Genomic DNA, 24629 nt, shown 5'->3' on the forward strand with positions numbered 1-24629 from the left:
CAAGTAATCTTGCATCACAGCTGATGTTTATTCTTATCTGAGTTGGACAGATTATGATCACTTCACAAACACCTATCATGTGATTCTCAGACTGATATTCTTATTGCGTAGAATGTAATACACGGAATTAATTTGCAGATATCCTCACATCTCCACTGTCACAAGTTGCACTGAGGAGGGGATCTCTTCCCAGGAGATTTTGGGAGACTGCGAAATCAACTGATTACACTAGCCACTCCGAAAATTCACATTTTCTACAAAACTGTAAGTTTGGTTGCTGATCATTTGATTCCTTCCTCCTACAGATCAGAGAACTGGGGTCATGATACATATTCAGTTTGTAGTCCCACAAATTGAGGAAGAATACTTTGTGTAGATTAACTGTCCTAAAATAAGTGAACTGCTAACTTCACTGAATATTAAAATTACCCTTATGAAGCGGACAGGTCTGTGCTTTTTGGAATGTAAAAGATAAATCCTCCTACCCCTGCAGGATTTCCAAAGACTCACAACCCACTGAGAGAAGAAATTCCTCCTCATCCCAGCCTTTAATTAGAGCTACTTAATTCTGAGAGTGTACCCTCTGACCCTAGACACTCCCATGAGAGAAATATTCTCCCAGCATTGACCCCCTCAATCCCCTTAACAATCCAACATGTTTCAATGAGATTTATAGTCCATTTAATCAATTTTTTAAAAAATTCCATCACTGTCCTCATCATGCTATCAACCTCTGGGATTCCTCTCAAGGTTCTCCTGAAAGAAGCACAAGCAGATATCTGGGGGGTGTTCTCTCTGACCCCCACTGATTATTCAACTCATAGAAGCAGTGGGGGTGCAGTCACTCCAATGCAGTGGCTCTGAAATTACTTTGCAGATCTGTGTAGTTTCCCTTCCCTGATACGGTTTCTCAGTCGGGAAACTAATACCTTAATCAGTGCCTGAACAGCAAAGAAATGTGGTTGCGTAGTGGATCAGTGGTTAGCAATGCTGCCTTTCAATGCCAGTAACCTGGGTTTGATTCCAGCCTTAGGTGACTGTCCGTGTGGAGTTATCTGTTCTCTCGATGTTAGTGTGGGTGTGCTCTGGTTTTCTCACACAGCTCAGAGATGTGCAGTTTAGGTGCTACTGGCTGTGCTTAAATTGCCCATCATGTCCAGTGATACACAGGCTAGGTGAATTAGCCCTGGGGTATGCAGGGTTAGAGGGTGAGGGAGCAGGGGCTTGGTGGGTGCTGTTTGGAGGGTCACTATAGGCTGAATGGCCTGCTTTCACACTGCAGAGATTCTAAATAAAAGCCTGTTTACAAGATTCAAACTGGTTGCCATGGTACAGAATAAATAACATGTTGGCTTACAATGTGTGCACATATGTATTTGCTCACATGGTAATGTGAATAGCAGGTTTTGAGATATTAATTTTAAATGGTGGTTATTGCATTAAAGGAAGTCGGGGGCTGAGTTGAGTATGGTTGCCATTACAAAAGAGAAAGTGTTAGAAAAGCTAAAAGGTCTTAAAATTGATAAATCTCTTGGCCCCGATGGGATACATCCGAGAGTTCTGAGAGAGGTGGCTGAGGAAAAAGTGGAGGCATTGGTTGAGATCTTTCAAACGTCACTGGAGTCAGGGAAAATCCCGGATGATTGGAAGATCGCTGTTGTAACCCCTTTGTTCAAGAAAGGAACAGGACAAAAGATGGAAAATTATAGGCCAATTAGCCTAACCTCGGTTGTTGGTAAAATTCTAGAATCCATCATTAAGGATGAGGTTTCTAAATTCTTGGAAGAGCAGAGTCTGATTAGAACAAGTCAACATGGATTTAGTAAGGGGAGGTCGTGTCTGACAAACCTGTTGGAATTCTTTGAAGAGATGACAAGTAGGTTAGACCAGGGAAACCCAGTGGATGTGGTCTATCTGGACTTCCAAAAGGCCTTTGATAAGGTGCCACACGGGAGGCTGCTGAGCAAGGTGAGGGCCCATGGTGTTCGAGGTGAGCTACTGGTATGGATTGAGGATTGGCTGTCTGACAAAAGGCAGAGAGTTGGGATAAAAGGTTCTTTTTCAGAATGGCAGCCGGTGACAAGCAGTGTCCCGCAGGGTTCAGTGTTGGGGCTGCAAGCTGTTCACATTATATATTAATGATCTGGATGAAGGGACTGGGGGCATTCTAGCGAAGTTTGCTGATGATACGAATTTAGATGGACAGGCAGGTAGTACTGAGGAAGTGGGGAGGCTGCTGAAGAATCTAGACAGTTTGGGAGAGTGGTCCAGGAAATGGCTGATGGAATTCAATGTGAGCAAATGCGAGGTCTTGCACTTTGGAAAAAAGAATAAAAGCATAGACTACTTTCTAAATGGTAAGAAAATTCGTAAAATCAAAGTAGAAAGGGATCTGAGAGTGGTAGTCGAGGATTCTCTAAAGGTAAACATGCAGGTTGAGTCCGTGATTAAGAAAGCAAATGTAATGTTGTCATTTATCTCAAGAGGGTTGGAATATAAAAGCACCGTTGTGCTACTGAGACTTTATCAAGCTCTGGTTAGGCCCCATTTGGAGCACTGTGTCCAGTTTTGGTCCGTCCTAACAGTCCCCACACCTCAGGAAGGACATACTGGCACTGGAGCATGTCCAGCGGAGATTCACACGGATGATCCCTGGAATGGTAGGTCTAACATACGAGGAATGGCTGAGGATCCTGGGATTGTATTCATTGGAGTTTAGAAGATTAAGGGGAGATTTAATAGAAACTTACAAGGTAATACATGGCTTGGAAAGGGTGGACGCTAGGAAATTGTTTCTGTTAGGGGAGGAGACTAGGACCCGTGGACACAGCCTTAGAATTAGAGAGGGTCAATTCAGAACAGAAATGTGGAGACATTTCTTCAGCCAGAGAGTGGTGGGCCTGTAGAATTCATTGCCACAGAGTGCAGTGGAGTCCGGGATGCTAAATGTCTTCAAGGCAGAGATTGATAAATTCTTGATGTCACAAGGAATTAAGGGCTACTGGAGAATGCTGGTAAGTGGAGTTGAAATGCCCATCAGCCATGATTGAATGGCGGAGTGGACTCGATGGGCCGAATGATTTACTCAGATCCTGTCTTGTGACAATCATCAGTTGTTGGCATTGCTTGAGGGTCAACTATTGTCCAGGGGAACCAAATGTTGCACTAGGAACACTCTATACTGAGCCAAGACAGTGGGTAGAGCCTATGCCATGCTGGGCTGATACTGAGCCATGATGGGTGAGAAGATGCTCACTCTACCCCGAACTGGGACAGTGGGTAGAGCCTACTCCATGCTGAGCTGAGATGGTCGATCAATTAATTAATGTGACATCACATCCAAGAGACAATTCCAACAGTACCACTCCCTCTGTGCTGTGCTGGAGTGACATAATTGAGAGGAATTTGAACTTACAATCCTCTGATTCTGGGGTAAGACAGAAACAACCAACTGCAATTGAATTAATATTATCAATACACCTCGATGTTGCTGCAATTGCACTTGTGAAATGTGAGTGTTGTGATGATTGTTCTCAAATATCTGCAGATCTGTGAGGGTGCTTCAGTGCGAGGATGACAAGGAAGATGAAGAGCTGGTACTGTTTTGCATCTCATGGTATGTTTGGTCCAATTACTTCCATTATCTGAGATTACCTGCAAAATGATGGATGTCTATTTTACAATGTTACATAATGCCTTCAGTATATTCCCTACACAGGAAAATGGTTGTTTCTTGTTTCCCCTTCATGGTAGTAACACTGACAAGTCCAGTATTTATTGCCCTTCAGGAGATGATGAAAGCTGCCTTCTTGAACTGCTGCAATACCTGGGGTTCAGGCCAATAGAGATGTGGAGCGAAGGTTCAGAAATCATCACAGATTTGAATTGATTTATTCCTTTTCCTCAATTCTGTGATACAGGCAAGCTGACAAGTTTAACATTCCTTGCAATCCCTCATAACAGGGGCATATCTTCTTGATACCACTGCAGCATAGAATCCCTATAGTGTGGAAACAGGCCATTCAGCCCATACCAACCCTTCAAAAGCATCCCACCCAGACCCACCTCTCTAAACATAGCCCTGCATTTCCCATGTCTAACTCACTAAGCCTGTGCATTCCTGGACACAATGGGGCAATTTAGCATGGCCAATCCGTCTAACCTGCACATCTTTGGACTGCGGGGGAAACCTGCCTACCCAAAGGGGGGGATGTGCAAACTCCACACAGACAGTCACCTGAGGCTGGAATCGAACCCGGAAGCCGGGTGCTGTGAGGCAACATTGCTAACCACTGAGCCACCATGCCACGTGGTCACTGACTCTGATTCTGAGGACCCCATTCAAATAATTAGCTCATTCACTGTCATCTGTCAATCCGTTCAAATTGCAACCTGATAATCAGCCAGAGCACAGTGGGGACAGTATTGGCCCCTATGTAAACACTTCAACTAATATTGATCTGTTGTTCAGAATCATAGACAATTTTAGAGTCTTTACTACACGGAAAGATCAGCCATTGTATGTATTCTACTTGGAGACAGTCATCCGAGATGTTTGAGACATTAAGCCATAAGAACATCCACAGGGTGTATATATGACCTTGTGAGTTAGCAAACACAAAAAGAAATGTGGATGCTGGAATTAAGAAACAAAAACAGAAATCGCAGGGAAAACTCAGCAAATCTGGCAGCATCTATGGAGAGATAAATAGAGTTAATGGTTCATGGCCAGTGACCCTTCTGTTTTCTCCACAGACCTGCTGAGTTTTTCCAGCAATTCTGTGAGTTAGTAATAAGTCCCAACGTCATAGAGTCCCAGAGTCATCGAGTTCTACAGCACAGAAACAGGCCCGTTGGCCCGAACTGGTCCATGCCGAACAAAAAACGTCCAACCACACTATCCCATTTCCCTGCACTTGGCCCATGTTTTTCTAAACATTTCCTATCCATGTATTTGTTCGAATGCCTTTTAAATGTTGGTAATACACTCCCCTCAACCGATTCTGCTGGCGGCTCGTTCTGTACGCATTCCACCCTCTGTGTAAAAAAGGTTGCCCCTCGGGTTCTTTTTTATTCGTTTCCCTCTAATCTTAAACTGATGTCATCTTGTCCTTGACTCCCCAGCCCTGGGAAAAGACTCAATGGTCTGTGCTATAGTGAGAGGTTGGACAAGCTAAGACACATTTCTTTAGAATGTAAAAGTCGAAGGGGGGGGACCTTTGTAAAATCATGAGAGGCATGGATAAGATGAATGGCAGGTGTCTTTTCCCTCGGGTGGGGGATTTAAAAACAGGGGCATATTTTTAAGGTGAGAAGAAAAAGATTCGAAAAAGCCTTGGTGGACAATTGTTTTGCACGGGGAAGAGTTCATGTGTTGAATGAACTTCCAGAGGAAGTGGTGGTCACCCTAAACCTATGCCCTCTAGCTTTGGACTCTCCTATCCTGGGATAAAGACCTTGCCTATTTACACTATCCATGCCCCTCATGATTTTACAACCCTCTATAAGGTCACCCCTCAGCCTCATATGCTCCAGTGAAAAAAAGCCCCAGCCTTGGGTGGCACAGTTGCTCAATGATTAACACTGCTGCCTAACAGCACCAGGAACCCGGGTTTGATTCCAGCCTCAAGTGACTGTGTGGAGTTTGCACACTCTCCCCCGGTCTGTGCAGGTTTACTCCGGGTGGTCCAGCTTCCTCCCACAGTCCGAAGATGTGCAGGTTAGGTCAATTGGCCATGCTAAATTGTCCAAAGGTATGTGTAGGTTAGGCACATTAGTCAAGGGCAAATATAGGGTAGGGAAATGGGTCTGGATGGGTTACTCTTCGGAGGGTTGGTGTGGACTTGTTGGGCTGAAGGGCCTGTTTCCACACTGTGGGAATTCTAATTCAATCCAGCCTCTACCTATTGTTCAAATCCTTCATTCCTGGCAACATCCTGGTGAAGCTTTCCTGAACCCTTTCAAATTTCACGACATCTTTCTCATAGCAGGGCAGCCTGAATTGAATGCAGTATTCCAAAAATGGCTAACCATTGTCCTGTACAGCCGCAACATGATCGCCCAACTCCTACACTCAATGCACTGACCAATAAAGGCAAGCGTACCCAATGGCTTCTTCAGTAGCCTGTCTACACAGGCCTGAGAAGGATGTATGGGAATGGTGTTGGGACACTGAAAGGAGGAACGGAAGAGCAGATACATTTGGTGCTGGCCCCACTCAGATAACAGAGGATGATTCATTTCATAAAGAGGCTAGTGGAGTCAAAAGTGGGGACCAAGGTTACCCTTGTGCCTTTTGGGAAAGTAGGTGGGAACAGCAGTGCGGGAGTTGGAATGGCAACAATCGGGGGCTGAGTCAGACGGAGGTCTTCGGTCAGGGGATGTGGAGAGTTTTTCAAAGCAGCAATGTAGACATTGGGATCGTCAAATCAGATATGATGGCGACAGAGAAACAGACCTTATAGGAAGCCAGAGGGTGTGAGGAAGTGCCACCAAGCTTCCCTTGTGAATCAGTAAGTCAATACTGATCATCCTTGAGCGCCCAAACACAAAAATGGTGTCAAAGAAGTGAAGGAAATAGAGGGAAGAATTAGAGATGGATCGTGCAAAAGAGAGGGGAATCGTTGCAATTTGAAGTAATGTTGGTGAAATTTTCCAGTTGGAAGTGAGGGCTTTTAAAAGTGTCAACTGGAATTGGTGAGGGAGGACACCTTAAGCCTGACAAAGAATGGACTGCAGACCCTGCAAGAAGGCCGGCATAGTAGAATACACGTTCCTAAAGTAACACCTTTTACATGGAGGAATGATGTGGACAAAGTTAAAGTTTGCACAACATCAGGTTATAGTCCAACAAGTTTATTTGGAAAAACTGGCTTTTGAAGCACTGCTCCTTGATCAGGTAGTTCTTCATCAGCTGAAGGATGACAAAGGAGCAGCGCTCCGAAAGCTAGTGCTTCCAAATAAATCTGTTGGACTATAATCTGGTGTTGTGTGATTTTTAATTACGTGGAGGAAGTGAGTGACGTCAGAGGAGAAGTTGTTCAATTTGCGAATGGTTTCAGCCAGGTACAAACATTAGTATGACCCTGAGTTTCTGGTCACCTCTCTGTCCCTCAGCCTCTTACCCACTGTCCCAGTGAAGTTCAAACTGAACTTGCAATTTCCAGGCACGATATCCAGTTTAGAAATTTCACTGTCGCCAGTTTTCAGAGAATTGTCGTGTACTCTACTTTTCCCACTTGTATGTCCTCTGTGTCAACCAAACCGCATGACCACCGTCTTTTTATCATTTGGGTCTGTCTTTCCTCCTCTCCATCACTGTCCCACTTTTTCATTCAAATCCCTCCCCACCCCTTTCCCTGGTAAAATTTATACTTAAAGCTTTTCATTTCCCCTGAGAGGTTGTCCACCTGAAACCTTAGCTGTTCCTCCCTCCCTCCACAGGCATTGCTTGACGATACATAACGCATTTGCTGCTTTTATTTGACAGTTTTAAACTGAGGTGTTATTTCAGCGGGGGACCAAAGGTCAGTGAACACAAGGGTGATTGGTGAATGGGACCTCAGTGTAAGGATGAGTTCAAAGGTGACTGCCTCCTGACTTTCTGTTGAGGTTCATGCGCCGCTCCGTGCAGGGTATAATTCTCTCTGGTATTTACCATGAATTTTCCATGGCAAATCTGTTCACCCTCAACCAGCAACTCCAGGTCCAGTTGTGGACGACTGAGGAACTTTGCTGTGCATTATATTCTCTCTCTCTCTGTCTCTCTCTCTCTCTCTCTCTCTCTCTCTCACACACTCTTTCGCTTTCTCTCTCACTTCAAAAGCACACCCTTGGCTGCAAAACATTTCGGGATTCTTTGAAGTCATGAAAGGCACTATACAAGTTCAAGCTCTTGCTCTTGCATTTTCTGCCTATTTTCAACATAGGTACTAGCTGTTTGTTGTCCCCTTGCATCAGTTAAAGGGGAACAGAGGGGGTAGGGAGTGACTGTGAGCCTCTAGCAGAGAAGCAGTACAGATGTTGAGTAGACTGCTTCAGCTGTGATTTCACTTTCCCACTCTTAAAAACGTGGAGCTGCCTAGGATTCTAATGGTGAACTAAGTGTCCTCAAACAGAAGCCATACACTGCAGCCTTAGCATGAAACCGATACATTGGGTTAATATTCAATGGCTAACCCTCAGATTTCATAGTAGGGACCATACCATAGCCAGAGGACTCTAGTACAGTCTCCTATTGGAGACACATGAGATTTCTCTAACTCCTATTATCATATCTAACAGTAAATATAACTCGTAGTTATTGAGACTGAACTATCACCTAACTAACCAACACTAAGTCAGGTTTGTCTGTGGTAATTATTTGTGCTCCATCCTCCACCACCTGCTCCTGACAGCCCTCAGATCAGCATAGAAAGGATGATAAGGGGAGATAACGGCCTAGTGATATTATCAGTGGATTAAGAATCATAGAATCCCCACAGAAACCTGTGTTCAAATTCCAGCCTCGCGTGACTGTCTGTGTGGAGTTTGCACATTCTCCCTGTGTCTGTGCGGGTTTCCTTTGGGTGCTCCAGTTCTTTCCCAAGTCTGCGGACATGCAGATTAGGTAAATTGGCCATGTTTAATTGCCCTACAGTGCCCAAGGATATGTAGGCTATAGGAAATGTGGGGTTGCGGGCTCTTGCTGGGATGCTTTTCAGAGGGTCAGTGTGGACCTGACTGGCTGAGTAGTCTGTTTCCACACTGTAGAGATTCTATGATTCTAAGCCTTGGGTGTATTTACAGAAATGCATTGCAACAATTGTGCGATCTTCATAATCAGATCCACCAAACACTTCCTTTGAACAGAACCTGTAAGAGAGGTTCCTTCTTGCTGATCATAACCCTGTCAGGTGTTGCACAATTGTGCTGGGAGGAAATCTTACTGCCTGACTCATTTCTGGTTGTCACGTACAGGGGAAGCAGCACAACCTTTGAAGACATTGCAAAATGATCATTATCTCCAGTGTCATGATCGAAATTCATGCTAAATCTTGACAGGACAGATCCCAGAATGACAGCTGGTAGACCCTGACAGAGCTTCTTTTTAGAAAAACTGTAAAATACTGAGCACAATCACCAGAGTCTGCTGGTGTACTTTTAATAACAAGCAGCAACTATTTATCAAACAAGAAAACAAGTACTTTAAATATTTGACAAAGATAAAAAAGGATTGGAAAATTCTCATTTCAGATACCCAGAAAAGGATACAATTTTTACTGTCTCTGTTCCCAGCAATATCAATACAAATTCCTCAACCCTAACAAGCATTCATCATGATCTTTACACCAGCTCTTGCTCATACATGCAATTGGTTTCTTTCTGGTGAGTTTCTATGCATTTACCTCATGCCTTCCATCAGCTTGCACCTCTCCTTGAGACAATGAAAGTAACTGGAAACTAAATAACTCCAGAGCACACAATCGATTCCCTGAACTCAGACTCCAGTAGTTTTATAGGATTCCTTACGGGAGAGTTTAACATCGCAATCTCCTGTCTCTGGCATATCCACACACTGACTGTGCCGGGATGTCTTGCTGCAATTGTCCAGGGCCTTGGTGAGACCACACCTGGAGTATTGTGTGTAGTTTTGGACTCCTTATCTGAGGAAGGATGATTTGGCTATGGAGGGAGGGCAACAAAGGTTTATCAGACCGATTCCTGGAATGGCAGGACATGTGTATGAAGAGTGATTGAACGATTGCGATTTTATTCATTGAGGTTTAAAAGGGTGGGGGGAATGTCAAAGGGGCCTATAACATTCTAACAGAACTAGACAGGGGTGAACAAAGGAAGGGTGTTCCTGATGAGTCTGGAACCAGGAGGTCACAGTCTCAGAAGACAGGGTTGGTCATTTAGGAATGAAGATGAGGAGAAATGTCTTTACCTAGAGGGTGGTGAACCTGTGGAACTCTCTGCCACAAGAAGTGATTGATGCCAAAATATTGAATGTTTTCAAGAGGGAGTTAGATGGAGTTCTTCGGGACCAAAGGGTGTATGGAAGGAAGAATGCACAAGGGAGTTGGATGGGCGACCATGATCATATTGAATGGTGGGGTAGGCTCAAAGGGCTGAATGGCTTACTCCTGCACCTATTGCTATGTGTCTATGATAGACTGACTCCATTTTGTATTTACCTATATGTTCCTAGATCCTTGTCGCTAGACAACAGCAGAGTTTATTTACTATCTTTATTCAATGCTCAAAACTACTGAAGCCACATCTTTTCACATCCAGGGTTGCATTAACAATGTCCTGTATGTGAATAACCTCCAGCTCTCCTGGCATCAAGCTCAGAAGACCAATGTTAAAGCATGAAATATAAACTATGTTTCCCCTGGGTGAAGGTAGGTACTGCAGATGCTGGAAACTTGAATCAAGATGAGAATGGTGCTCACAGCATGTCAGGCAGCATCAGAGGAACAGGAAAATCGACATTTTGGGCAAAAAGCCTTTCATCCCTCTTCCTAACATGCACAATATAAAACATAAATTAAACTTAAGATTGCACATTGTTCCTAAATGCTGAAAAGAACAGAGACATAGTTTAATCAGGAATTTGATAAAAATTGTTGATTCTATAAATCACCACATTGTAACATTAAATGAGAGGAGATGGTGACATTGTGTTAATATTTCTGTGTTAGTGGTGCAGAGATTCGGACGAATCAAAATGGATTCAAATTCCACTTGAACTGTTGCTAGAACTGAATTTGACTAACCTAATCTATATCTAAAGCTCGATAATGGTCATGAAGTGTTCAAAAGTTCCATCATGAGGGGCATGGATAGGATAAATAGACAAAGTCCTTTCCCTGGAGTGGAGGAGTCCAGAACTAGAGAGCATAGGTTTAGGGTGAGAAGGGAAAGATATAAAAGAGACCTAAGGGGCAACTTCTTCACACAGAAGATGGTATGTGTATGGAATGAGCTGTCAGAGGAAGTGGTGGAGGCTAGTACAATTGCAACATTTAAAAGGCATCTGGATGGATACATGAAAGGAAGGGTTTGGAGGGGTATGGGCCGGGTGTTGGCAGGTGGGACTAGATTAGGTTGGGATATCTGGTCGGATTGGACGGGTTGGACCCAAGGCTCTGTTTCTGTGCTGCATATCTCTCTGACTCTATGACTATATATCCCTGAATTAATTCAGTCACAAAGTAATACAGCACAGAAATAGAAATTTTGGTCCAACTCATCCATGATGACCAGATATCTTATACTAAACTAGTCCCATTTGCCTGAATATCTCTCAAAACTCCTCCTATTCAGACCCTTTTAAATATTGTAATTGTACCACCTCCCCTACTGCTTTTGGCAGCTCATTCCATACATGCGCCACCCTTTGCATTAAAACAAATGCCCTCTAGTTTTGGACTCACCCATCTTAGGATAAAGACTTTGCCTATTTACTTTATCCATGTCCCTCATGATCTTATGAAATTCTGTAAGGTCACCTCTTACCCTCTGACGATCCAAGGAAAAAAGCCCCAGCCTATTCAGCCTCTCCCTACAGCTCAAACCCTCCAACCCTGGCAGGAACTTTGTAAATCTTTTTCTACACCTTTTCAAGTTTCACAACATCATTGTTATAGCAGAGAGACCAGAAGGGTACGCTGCATTCTAAAAGTGGCCTAACCAATGTCCTGTACAGCTGCAACATGATATCCCAATTCCTATACTCAGTGCACTGACCAATGAAGGTGAATGTGCCAAATGCCTTTTCCACCACCTTGTCTACTTGCAACTCCACCTTCAAGGGACTATTGAGAGTAAGTCCAACTAATTGTGACTTTGGTTAAACCAATAACTCTTTGGATCACAAGTGTCCTTTCAGGAATGAAACCTACTGTGACAGCAGACGCACAGCAAAATGTTTGACTTTTCGCAATTCTCCTGGATGCCTAGCAAGCCACTCAGTTCAAGGGATGGGCATCAAGTGCTGGCCTTGCCAGTAACAGCTACATCCTGGGCAAAATTTTTTTAAAAGTCCTTTCAGGGATAGGCTGAATAGTGTGGAATGCTTCCATCTTTGTCTCTCTACCTTTCTCTTCTCATTTTCCAAATCTCCTTAAAGCTCATCCATCCTGATATCCCTTTCTGTGCCTGCATCCATGACATAGTTTGGGGGCTGTCAAAGCTGCTACGTGAATGCAAGTTGCAGTTGCTGTTGTTTGGTGAAATCATTCCACCTGCTGTTTAAAAGGAAAAAAAATCACGAAGCCCACGAAAACTAAACAACTCAGTGCACCACAAGAAATCTCATTTCCTGATTCACTCCCTTATTAATGTATTTTCCAAAAACTGTTCACATATAATTAGGAATTACTTTTATTTTGTTTCCTAGCATTGCTGTTTTGGACTATCTGGAATGAAAGCACAGATGGATATGGTAAGACATGAAACTTTTAGTTTTAGCTTTTAGCTCTTTTAGTTTGGAGTCCTTTTCTCCATAGTGCCCATTCCTTTTATGCAGTGGAAACAGTGCAAAAGCATACAACTGTATCAGTTATTTTATGCTTTCAATCACAATGTACCGATGTGGTGGAAGTTTGCAATAAATGGTGGAAGGAGACAGAGAATAGGGTCATTTGGTGTGGAATCATATCAGCAGAGCAACACTGCTTACATTCTGTGAAAGTCTGTGTTGGAGCCTCAAGTAATCACTGTGTTGGAGGGTAGGGCTTACACAATTAATGGTAGAGCCTTGGGTAGTGTTGTAAAATAGAGAGACTTAGGAGTGCACGTACATAATTCTTTGAAGTGTCGTGGTTAAAAATATGTGTGACACGCTTGCCTACATTGCCTTCAACTTTGAATTTAGGATTTGCGACGTCATGTTGAGGTTGTACAAGACATTGTTGAGGCCTCTTTTGGAGGACGATATCCAGTTCTGGTTGCCCAGTAAAAGGAAGCAAAATGTTAAGCTGGAGAGGATACAGAGAGATTTACCAGGATGTTGCTGGTATGGTTTGAGTTTTAAGGACAGGCTGAGTCTTCTTTCACTAGAGCATAGGAGGTTGAGAAATGACCTGACAGAAGTTAATAAAATAATTAGGTGGTATAGATAGAGTTAATGGTAGTTGTTTTTTCCCTAAGATGGGGGATTTCAAGACGATGGGGCACATTTTTAAGGTGAGAGGAGAGAGAGATTTAAAAAAAGACACGAGGGGCAAACAGATGGGTGGTTTGTCTGTGGAATAAACTTCCTGAGGAAGTGATGGATGTGGGCTTAAAAAACATTTAGATAAGTGCATGAACAGGAAAGATTTGGAAGCATATGGGCCAGGAGCAGGCAGGTGGGACTAATTTAGTTTGGGATTATGGTTGGCATGGACCCGTTGGACTGAAGAGTCTGTTTCTGTGTTGTCGGACTCTATGACTCTAAAATCCTCTATAATGGTATAAAAGGCAAATTTGAAGATCAGAAAAGATGGTCTGTGTTATAAAAAACAAAGATGGTAGTGTGAAATTGCAAAGGCACTTTGTTAGGTTGAGTGAATTGGTGAAGGCATGGTCAATTAGGACAGAACAAGGTACTACTGAAATGATGTAAATCTGGAAAGTCAAGGCCCAAGGGGACCTTAAGCATCCTCCTGATTGAATCATAGCAATGTCATGAACAGATATAGAAACTAAGCAGAAAAGGTTCACAATAGCTAAGCCTTTCTATGCACAAAGGTGTAGAATTCAGACTTCACTTGAGTGTAAAAGAGACCAAGTGAGAAGAAAATAACTCCACAGAGGCTGGTATTCCCCATCACTGAGTCACCCTTGATTTAAATGTAGAGAGTCCTTGACACTGATTCAGCTCCATCAGAGCCCACTCTCAGAGTGAAACAGGATGTCTGACCCTCCTGTTTATTTCTTGAACCTTCAGGCTCATTGCGAGGGACACTACCACTGTTCCACAAGTGGGCCCCATTCATTTTTATTAATTTAACCTATTTTTCTAATCAACCTGTTCAGAGATGTTATTACATCTCTGGAGCAGGTGGCACTTGAACCCCAGTCTCTCTGTTCAGGGATAGAGACTCTACTTCTGTGTCATAAGAGGACTGCTTCATCTCCTGATTTTTTTTTTTGTTTTCACTTCCATCCAACATGTTTAAATAAGACGTATAGAAGTAGAGCTTTAATTTTTACAACAATTGATATATTTTTCTAAAAAGCCTGTTCAGAGATGTTATGACACACATCTGGAGCAGTCAAGACTTGAACCCATGCCTCCCTTTGCAGGAGTAGGAATACGACCACTGTGACACAAGAGGACCCTCAGCTCGAAATTTTAAAAAATAAATTAACCTATTTTTACTGTCAATCTATTCAGAGATTGAAATAGCTGCACAACGACCAGTATCCCAACATCAAGTCATGACATTCCTGTTCCTATCTGTCAGCCTGGGCTCCCTGATTAGACCAGGTTAACAGCCCCAATCAGGGAATTCAGATTCTATGAGGACCACCTGACTGACCTTGTTACAATCTCTACAAAGTATATCCGGATATTTAGTTCAAAGGGGAAATTTGTGTATGGGGGGAAAGAGGTGCTTCAATTCAGATTAATTGCAAAAAGTAAAGAATGGGAGGTGAGCAGAAGATAGAAGATGCAGAGGTTACCTAGAGTAAGGCCAGTGGTGAAATGATGAACTTCAATGTGATGCAAGTGCAGGGAAAGAAACTGGCTGGTGGGTAAGATTGGTATTTATGATCTTTACAGTAAGATCTAGAATTAAAGTCAATTTTTTTTGCTTTCTATTTTTGAAAAAAAAGAGCTGTTTCATATATTCTTGACTCTGTTGTGAGCAAATTACAATAAAGTATAAACAGCAGGGATCTAGAGAAATTAAATTATAGTGATGGGTGATGTGTTGCTGCAGCAGTATGTAAGAACTACTGGACACCAAAGTGATCCAGGAGAACACATTTGTATTGAATGTTTGCAGCTCAAGGAACTGAATTGAGGAACTAGAGTCTGAGCTACAGAATTTTTCCAATATCAGGGAGGAGGAACATTACTCAGACATTTTGTTCCAGTGAGTTTTGAAAAGATTTGTAGCTCACGTTAGGGTTCTGGATGTAGGTTTGCTCGCTGAGCTGGAAGGTTCATTTTCAGACGTTTCATCACCATACTAAGTCACATCTTCAATCAGCCTCCAAACGATGCTTTTTTTTTCCAGGAGACAGTCACACCAATCAGATGATGTAATTCAAGTTTGGCCTGAGATCAGGGACAGTAAATGAATTAGCGATATAAATAGAGGTTAATACAAATGATGTTATAGTCGTCATCGACATAGTTGCAAGCCGGTCAAGTCAAGACATAAACATTCAGGAATCTGTGAATTTTTGAAAGGACATGCAGGAATGGAAGGTGTTGGGCTGACTTTGCTAATGTAAGATAAGGGTGGCACAGTGACCAATGGTCAGCACTGCTGTCTCACAGCGCCAGCGACCTGGGTTCATTCCACCCTCAGGAGACTGTCTATATGGAGTTTGAACATTCTCCCTGTGTCTGTGAGTTTCCTCCAGATACTCCATTTTTATCCCACAGTCCAAAGATGTGTAGGTTAGGTGGATTGGTCATGCTAAATTACCCATTGTGTCCAGGGATGTGCAGGTTAGGTGGATTGGTCATGCTAAATTACCCATTGTGTCCAGGAATGTGCTGATGAGGTGGGGTAGCCATGGAAAATTGTTGAAGAATGTGCGGTTTAGGTGGATTGGCCATGCTGAATCGCCGATAGTGTCCAGGAATGTGCAGGCTAGGTGGGTCAGCCATGGGAATTGTGGGGTTACAAGGATAGGGTGGAATGCTGTTTGGAAGGTCAGTATCAACTCAATGGGCTAAATGTTTTGCTTCCATATTGCAGAGTTAATGTTTAAAGAGAATTTGAAATAAGAACAATTGATACCTTTATACCCATGGTAACTATGGGAAGCGAGGGAAGAGATTACTGCGCCTTTGGTGATGATCTTTTCATCCTCACTGACAACTGAAGTAATACCAAATGACGTCAGGGTAGCAAATGTTATTCCCTTGTTCAAGAAATAGAATAGGGATAACCCTGAGAATTACATATCACTCAGTCTTTCATCTGAAGTAGGCAAATTATTGGAGAGGATTCTGAGAGACAGGATTGATTATTGTTTGGAAAATCATAATTTGATTAGAGAAAGTCAGCTGGCTTTGTGAGTGGCAGGTCATGCCTCAAAAGCCTTATTGAATTTTTTCAAATGTGACAAAACACATTGATGAAGGTAGAGCAGTGGATGCGGTGTATGTGGATGTTAGCAAGGCATTTGATAAGGTTCCCTATAGTTGACTCATGCAGAAAGTAAGGAAGCATGGGATACAAGGAAGTTTGGCTGTCTGAATACAGGATTGGCTGGTTCATAGAAGACAGAGGGTGGTGAAAGTGGATGGAAAGTATTCCTCCTGGAGCTCGGTGACCAGTGGTCTTCTTCAGGAATCGGTCTGGGACCTCTACTCTTTATGATTTTTATAAATTACTTAAATGAGGAATGTAAGGTTGGGTTAGTAAGCTTGCCAATGACTTGAAGGTTGGTGGAGTTGTGAATAGTGTGGAGGGCTGTTGTAGTTTGCAACAGGTCATTGACAGGATACTGAGCTGGGCTGAGACATGGCTGATGGAGTTCAACCTGGAAAAGTTTGAAGTGATTCATTTTGGAAGCTTGAATTTGAATGCATATAACATGATTAAAGGCAGGATTCTTGGCACTGTGGAGGAACAGAGGGAACTTGGGATGCACATTCATAGATCCCTCAAAGTTGCCACCCAAGTTTATCAGGTTGTAAAGAAGGCATATGATCTGTTAGTTTTCAATAACAGGGGATTGAGTTTCATAGCTGCAAGGCCATGTTGCAACTCTATAAAGCTTTGGCTGGACCACATGTGGAATACTGTATTCAGTTCTGGTTGCCTCATTATAGTAAGGATTTTGAAGCTTCAGCGAGAATGCAGAGGAGATATCCTGGGATGCTGCCTGGACTGGAGGGCATAATTTAGGAAAAATGATTCAGGGATCTAGAGCTTTGGAGTGAAGAAGGATGAGATGTGACTTGATCGAGGTGTACAAGATGATGAGAGGCATAGAAAGATTGGATAGCCCTTTTTCCCAGGGCAGAAGTGGCTAACATGAAGGGGCATAATTTTAAGGTGATTGGAGGAAGGTTTAGGGGAGATGGCAGAGGTAGTTGTTTTTACACAAAGAGTGGTGAGTGCATGGAATTCACTGCCAGCAGTGGTAGTAGAGTCAGATACATCGAGATATTTAAGGGACCTTTGAATAGGCATATGAATGATAGTAAAATATAGGGTTTGTAGGTTAGTTTGTTCTTAGAGTATGGTCAAAGGTTGGCACAATATCGAGGGCTGAAGGGCCTGTACTGTGCTGTACTGTTCTATGCTCTAACAGGAAAGAACAAGCTTGGCTCAGAGGATCTATATGATTGGAGTTAAGAACAGGCAGGGGATGAACACACTGATGGGCCAGGAAGTCTAGGATCATGGGATCTAATCTAAAATGTAGAGCTCGAACCAAGAGTAGAACATTGAAACCACCTTTCACTCCAACACAGAGTGATAAACATTTAGAACTTTCTTGTCCAATGTCAGATAAGTTGTTAATTTTGAGTCGGACACTGATTAAATTTGTTGCTAACCAACGGTATTAATAAATACAAAACAATGACCATATTAATCTGAAGATCAGCTAAACCAGAGGTGAAAAACAGGGACTAGAAGCCCCAGTTTGATTTGGATATGATTTTTCAAAATTTCATTCATGGTTAGATCAGCATTTATTACCCATCCCTAATTACCCAGAGGGCAGTTAAGAATCAATTATATGTTGCTGTGGGTTTCGGCCAGAACAGGTAAGGATGGCAGATTTCATTCACTAAAGGACATTCGTGACCCAGATGGGTATTACCCAACAATCGGCAATGGATTCACAGTCATCATTAGACCTTTAATTTTGAGTTCTGTTTTATTTGGGAAGCAATGCCCGCACGATATTATCACTGGACAGTTAATCTATAGACCCAGGTAATGTTCTGTGCACACAGGTTTAAATCCTGTCAGGGCAGATGGTGGAATTTGAATTTGATGACTATTTAGAATTGAGACTCTAATGATGACCATGTATCAATTGTGAGTTGTCAGGAAACACCCAGCTGGGTCACTAATGTCCTTTAGGGAAGGAAACTGCCATCCTCACCCGATCTGGCCTAAATGTGACTCCAGACCCACAGCAATATGGTTGACTCTTTACTGCCCTCTGGCCAATTATGTCCTCATCCTGGGAAAGGATTTTTAAAAAAATCAAATTCCACTATTTGTCATAGTGGGATTCAAACCCGAAAATTATCTGGGCCTCTGGATTAACAGTCCAATGATAATACCACTAGGGTATCGCCTCCTCTTCATTTTGAAGATGAATTGGGACCAGTGTGCCTTATTCATCAGTTTTACAGTGTTATTTTTTTCTCCTCTTCTCAAGTTGCCAGCAATGGCCTTGCCTTGTTCCTTTGTGCCAGACTACATGATAGCACAAGGGATTGTTTGACACCACAGTATTTGTTTTGGCTACACCTGCAGACTGTGATCTTAAAAGCCATTTGGTTTGATTGTCGTTTAGCCGTTTTGATAATACACTCTCTTCCACAGTACATGACCATAATTTTCATTCTCTTTACAGCGAATTTCTTCTTCTCCCAGAAAGCGAGATCCTCCATCACCCTGTATTTCACTGCTTCAAATCATCCATCAGCAATATGCTGTGACCGGAAGAGCTGTCCCCTTTCTTATTGTAACTCCCAGTTGATTTTAATGAAAGAAAATCATACCACCTCTCTGAATTCGAAATACCAGTTCACTGGTGACCTAGAGAATGGAGAGGTGTCCTTAACCATACACAATGTGAGCTTGGGAGATAGTGGCAAGTATTGCTGCCGCTTAGAGTATGCTGAGCCTTCCAACAACAAACAAGTCATCATCGACCTCAACATTACAGATGGTGAGTCCATGCTAATTATCAGATAATATTCTGTTCTCAATCTGAAGGGCAGGTAGTGCCATCACCTCCACCATAGAAAGAGTAAGGAAACAGGTCTCTGTGCCATCACCACTATACAGACAAGATGGGCCGAACGGTCTCTTTTTGTGCGTAAGCTTCTATAGAACTCTTTGTTTGCAGTAAATGGAGGTGATATATACTGAGTTAACAAGGTTGAAGTGTTACTTTAGCAGAGCAAACATCTGCAGTAGCCTCGCACTGCCATTCTGATGGACCACAGTCGAAAGTTGGGCAACTTTGCCACATCATCGAAGGTTTAGAGACAGGATTTGTTTCACCTTGAGTCTAATCTGGGATATTCCATTAATACTTGAGGTGGGCCAGTGTTGCCCCCCCCCAAAAGGCAAGGTTCTCTCGTAGTTCCTAGCACTGAGTAGAATATTTAATCAGGTTTGGAAGACATTTAACAGGATGTTGCCAGGTATGGTAGGTTTGAGTGATAAAGAATGGCTGGATATTTGGGACTTTTTCACTGGATTGTAGGAGATTGAGAGGCAACCTCATAGAAAAATAAGGTTAATGGTTATTGTCTTTGCCCAAGGATGGGGCATTTCAAGACGAGGGGGCACATTTTTAAGGTTGAAGGGTGTGTGGGCGAGGGAGTGCTAAGTGGGATGGGAACAATCATAACTGACGTCTGGCACTGGGGATAACTATCATGGGTAGGTGGGATCAGATTCGGAAATCCTACATGCTAGAGTGGTAGGATTTCAAATTGGCTCATTATTCCAAACTCCATTACAGAGGGGGAGCAGCTATGTGTCTGTACTTTTGTGTGTAATTCGTGTATTATAAGCATCACATCACAAAAATACAAAATATTCTTCCCTTATTCCCATTAGATCATGAAGTCGGTTTCACTGAAAGCTACAAAACCACTGGGAGTAAAATCACGACATCACAAGCTGAGGAAACCACAGTGACCATTGATGGTTACACAGATATAGGTGCCAAGGACTCTGGTAGGTCTCTGCTTTATTCACCTGTATGCCTGAGTGAATGACAGAAATCACTTTTAAAGCTTACGTCGGGGACTGTTTGCAAACAATGACAGTTAACAAGGGATCACTGTAATATGTGGACAACCATAACTTCCTTCACAAGTCAGTAAAGCACCTTGCAAACAGCAACACATCATGACATCCCATCAGTTGGATATCTCTTGGGTGTCTCAGTGATTAGCACTGCTTCCTCACAGTACCAGGGACTGAGTTCAATTCCACCCTCAGGCAAACTATGTGGAGTTTGCATATTCTCCCCATACCTGTGTGGGTTTCCTCCCACAATCCAAAGATGTTCAGGTTACAGTGGATTGTCCATGCTAAATTGCCCATAGTGCCATGGGATGTGCTGTTTGGTAGGTGAGCCATGGGAAATGCAAAGTTACAGGGATAGGATGGAATGCTTTTTGGAGGGTTGATGTAAACAGGATCATAGAATTCCCAGAGTGTGGAATCAAGTCATTTGACCCATCCAGTCCATTGTGAGACCCTGGAAGAAACCCACGCAGACACAGGGAAAATGTGCAAACTCCACACCAATAGTCGCCCAAGGATGGAATCTAATATGGGTCTCCAGTGCTGTGAGGCAGTAGTGTGCTGCCACATGCCATTGCCCTGGGCAAAAGTGCCAAAATTTTGTTTTAAATAAGGGCAGAGAGTGAACAACTCTTTCTTTTCAGCTTTATCCTGCATAGATTAGATTAGATTACTTGCAGTGTGGAAACAGGCCCTTCAGCCCAACAAGTCCACACCGACCCGCCAAAGTGCAACTCACCCATACCCCTACATATAACCCTTACCTAACACTACGGGCAATTTAGCATGGCCAATTCACCTAATCTGCACATCTTTGGACTGTGGGAGGAAACCGGAGCACCCAGAGGAAACCCACACAGACACGGGGAGAATGTGCAAACTCCACACAGTCGCCTGAGGGGGGAATTTGAACCCGGGTCTCTGGCGCTGTGAGGCAGCAGTGCTAACCACTGTGCCACCGTGCCGCCCATGTGCATGGTGGCATAAGGCACAGAAAAATACGGCACCATGGCTATTGGTCACCAGAGGCAACATTTGTATTTGGTCATCGTATACATGTTGGCATATTCGTTGAAATAGTGAGCTACAAGATTTCACAAACACCCAAATGTCCACTCAATGGAGTTCGTAGTAATGTGAAACATGATTAAAATAATTCCTATCAGCAAGAGATTTAACAAAAATGTGTAGAGTTGTATGATCATCAAATATAAAGTTACTCCTTTCTCGTTAACATTGTCCTTTCTAATGCGCTTCATGATGTGAGCATTGGATTGTTCAGTTGCCTGGATATCTTGGCCAAGGTATCAATGGTAGGGATAGAACCTCGATACTCGCTGTAGTGGTTCATTTCCTCCTGTTTATGGAAGATTGCTCAGGCTAGATTATTAGTCGTCTCTCTCAAGTGGAATGAAATGCCTAACGCTGTGACCACTGAAGATTTGGAAGTTTAAATATGCCATTTGTTCTTCACAACATCCTTTTAAATGTCTTTCAGATGAGAAACGAGGAAATATTTCTCCAGAATGCCAGTCTGACTCTGGATCACAGGTAAGAGCTTCCTACAGTCATGTTTGAGGTACTATCTCCCTCCAGGCTGTTTCCTGGGATGGCAGTAATGATTTATGAAGAGAGACTGGATCACTTAGGTCCATTTTCACTGGTGTTTCGAGGAATGAGGGGAGATCTCCTGAAACCTATAAGATTCTAACAGGACTAGACAGGGTAAACACAGGAAGGATGTTACCAGTGATTGCAGAGACTAGAACCAAGGGGTCATGGTCTAAGGATATGGGCTGGGCAATTTAGGACTGAGATACAGAGAAATTTCTTCACTCAGAATCTGTGGAATTCTCTGCCACAGAAAGTGGTTGAAGCCAAAACATTGAATGTTTTCAATAAGGGGTTAGATATAAATTTTAGGGCTGAAGGGATCAAAGGGAGACTGAGGGGACTGAGTTGGATGATCAGCCATGATCATATTGAATGGTGGAGCAGGCTCAAAGGGCTGAATGGCCTCCTCCTAGTTTCTATCTTGAAGTCTCATTTTGTGCAGAATGCAAACCGCAGAATCAGAGGATTGTTATGGTACAGAAGCAGGCCGTTCAGCCCATCGTACCTGCACTGGTTCTTCAAATGCGCATCATTACTGAATGCCAAACTCCAGGCTTTTCCCTGGACAACTCTAGCCCAACATTTTGATCCAAATAGCTATCGATGTCTTTTTGACTGCTTCAGTTGAACCTGCATCCACCTCCCGGCAGTGCATTCCATTCCCTCACCAGCTGCTGAGTGGCAAAGTTTTTTTCTCATATCACTCTTGCTTCGCTTGTACATCATTTTAAATCCATGCCCTCTCTCATTCTTGTTACCTGTTGCGAGCAGGAACTGTTTCTCCCTATCTACCCGATCCATGATGATGGAAACCTCTATCAGGTCTCCTCACAGCGTCCTTCTCTCCAAGGAGAACAAGCCCAACTTCTTCAATCTATCCTCATCACTGAAGTTCCTCATCCCTGGAACTGTGTTTGTAAATCATTCCTGAGCTCTCTCTCCAGTGCATTCACATCTTTCCTACAATGTTCAATGCTGTGCACAATACAACACAAACTGAGAAACTCTTGTGATCCCAGTCCATCTTTTACCCTCAGAGGTTAACCTGCAAAGATCCATTTTCATGCTTTATTGTCACATGCACTCACTTGAGTACAATGAAAAGGTTAAAAGTTACCACTTATAGCGCCATCTGAGGTACAACTTACCTAGGTACAGATTCTTCAGCACAAGACCTTAGGGAAAGAAAATTCAGAAAATAAAGAAACAAAAATTCAAACATTACAGATCATAGGAACAAATTAGAAAAATATAGAAGTAAAATAGAATCCCTACAGTTTGGAAACAAGCAATTTGGCCCAACAAATCGACACCAACCCTCCGAAAGGTAACCCACCAGACCCTTCCCCTGACTAATGCACCACCCTGCATATCCCTGAACACTATGGATAATTTAGCATGGCCAATTCACCTAACCTGAACATCTTTGGACTGTGCGAGGAAACTGGAGCACAGCCAAGGAGACATGGGGAAAATGTGCAAACACCCCATAGACAGTCGCCCAAGGCTGGAATTGAACCCGCTTACTGGCACTGTGAGACAGCAGTGCTAACCACTGAGTCACCGTGTTACCCAGTGTTCAAATGTTCAGAACAACAATCATGCCGACCCAATCTATGCCATCACCTTGCCTCCAGTCCACACTGGTGTTATGGACCAGGCCAGACCTCCTCAAAATATTTGACGAGGTAGCCCAGACCTGAACTGTGCGAGTTGTTTTAAACAGGAGTGATGCAGCTGGTCAAAACCCCTTGGTTTTTAACAAAACAGAATTTATTTACAGAGTACTGAATGATACGCAAACAAAAGAGAACAGAATACTGAATAACTTATAGAGTCATAGAACCATAGAGATGTACAGCACAGAAACAGACCCTTCGGTCCAACTCGTCTATGCTGACCAGATATCCCAACCCAATCTAGTTTCACCTGCCAGCACCTAGCCCATATTCCTCTAAGCACTTCCTATTCATATACCCATCCAGATGCCTTTAAAGGTGGCAATTGTACCAGCCTCCACACATGCACCACCCTCTGCATGAAAACGTTGCCCCTGAGGTCACTTTTATATATTTCCCCCCTCACCCTAAATCTGTGCTGTCTGGTTCCAGACTCCACCACCCCAGGGAAAATACCTTGTCTATTTACCCTATCCATGCCCTTCATGATTTTATATACCTCTATAAGGTCACCGCTCAGACTCCAACACTCCATGGAAAACAGCCGTGGCCTATTCAACCTCTCCCTGTAGCTCAAACCTTCCGACCTTGGCAACATTCTTTTCTGAACCCTTTCAAGTTTCACAACATCCTTCTGATAGGAAGGAGACCAGAACTGCACGCAATATTCCAACAGTGGCTTAATCAATGTCCTGTACAGATGCAACAAGACCTCCCAACTCCTGTACTCAATACTCTGACCAATAAAGGAAAGCATGCCAAACGCCTTCTTCACTATCCTATCTACCTGTGACTCTACTTTCAAGGAGCTATAAACCAGCACTCCAAGGACTCTTTGCTCAGCAACACTCCCTAGGACCTTACCAGTAAGCGTATAAGTCCTGCTAAGATTTGCTTTCCCAAAATGCAGCACCTCGCATTTATCTAAATTAAACTCCATCTGCCACTCCTCAGTCCATTGGCTCATCTGATGAAGATCCTGTTGTAATCTGAGGTAACCTTCTTCGCTGTCCACTACACCTCCAATTTTGGTGTTATCTGCAAACTTATTATCTATACCTCTTATGCTCACATTCAAATCATTAACATAGATGACGAAAAGTAGTGGACCTAGCACTGATCTTTGTGGCACTCCACTGGTCACAGGCCTCCAGTC

The 24629-nt window shown here is 43.1% G+C and overlaps 1 protein-coding gene across 1 annotated transcript in view; it reads left to right on the plus strand.

The window, feature by feature from the left end:
* Positions 1-208: 208 nt before the first annotated feature.
* Positions 209-24629, plus strand: part of LOC132835879 (adhesion G protein-coupled receptor E3-like) — a 66421-nt gene continuing 42000 nt past the window's right edge. Inside the window, exons 1-6 of the mRNA XM_060854976.1 lie at positions 209-264; positions 3548-3616; positions 12389-12433; positions 18766-19083; positions 19986-20105; positions 21679-21731. Coding sequence (XP_060710959.1) covers positions 3574-3616; positions 12389-12433; positions 18766-19083; positions 19986-20105; positions 21679-21731 — 579 coding nt within the window. The 5' untranslated portion in view covers positions 209-264; positions 3548-3573. The remainder of the gene's footprint in view (positions 265-3547; positions 3617-12388; positions 12434-18765; positions 19084-19985; positions 20106-21678; positions 21732-24629) is intronic.

The sequence above is a fragment of the Hemiscyllium ocellatum genome, chromosome 45, assembly GCF_020745735.1.
Source record: "Hemiscyllium ocellatum isolate sHemOce1 chromosome 45, sHemOce1.pat.X.cur, whole genome shotgun sequence".
In the NCBI taxonomy this organism is placed as follows: Eukaryota; Metazoa; Chordata; class Chondrichthyes; order Orectolobiformes; family Hemiscylliidae; genus Hemiscyllium; species Hemiscyllium ocellatum.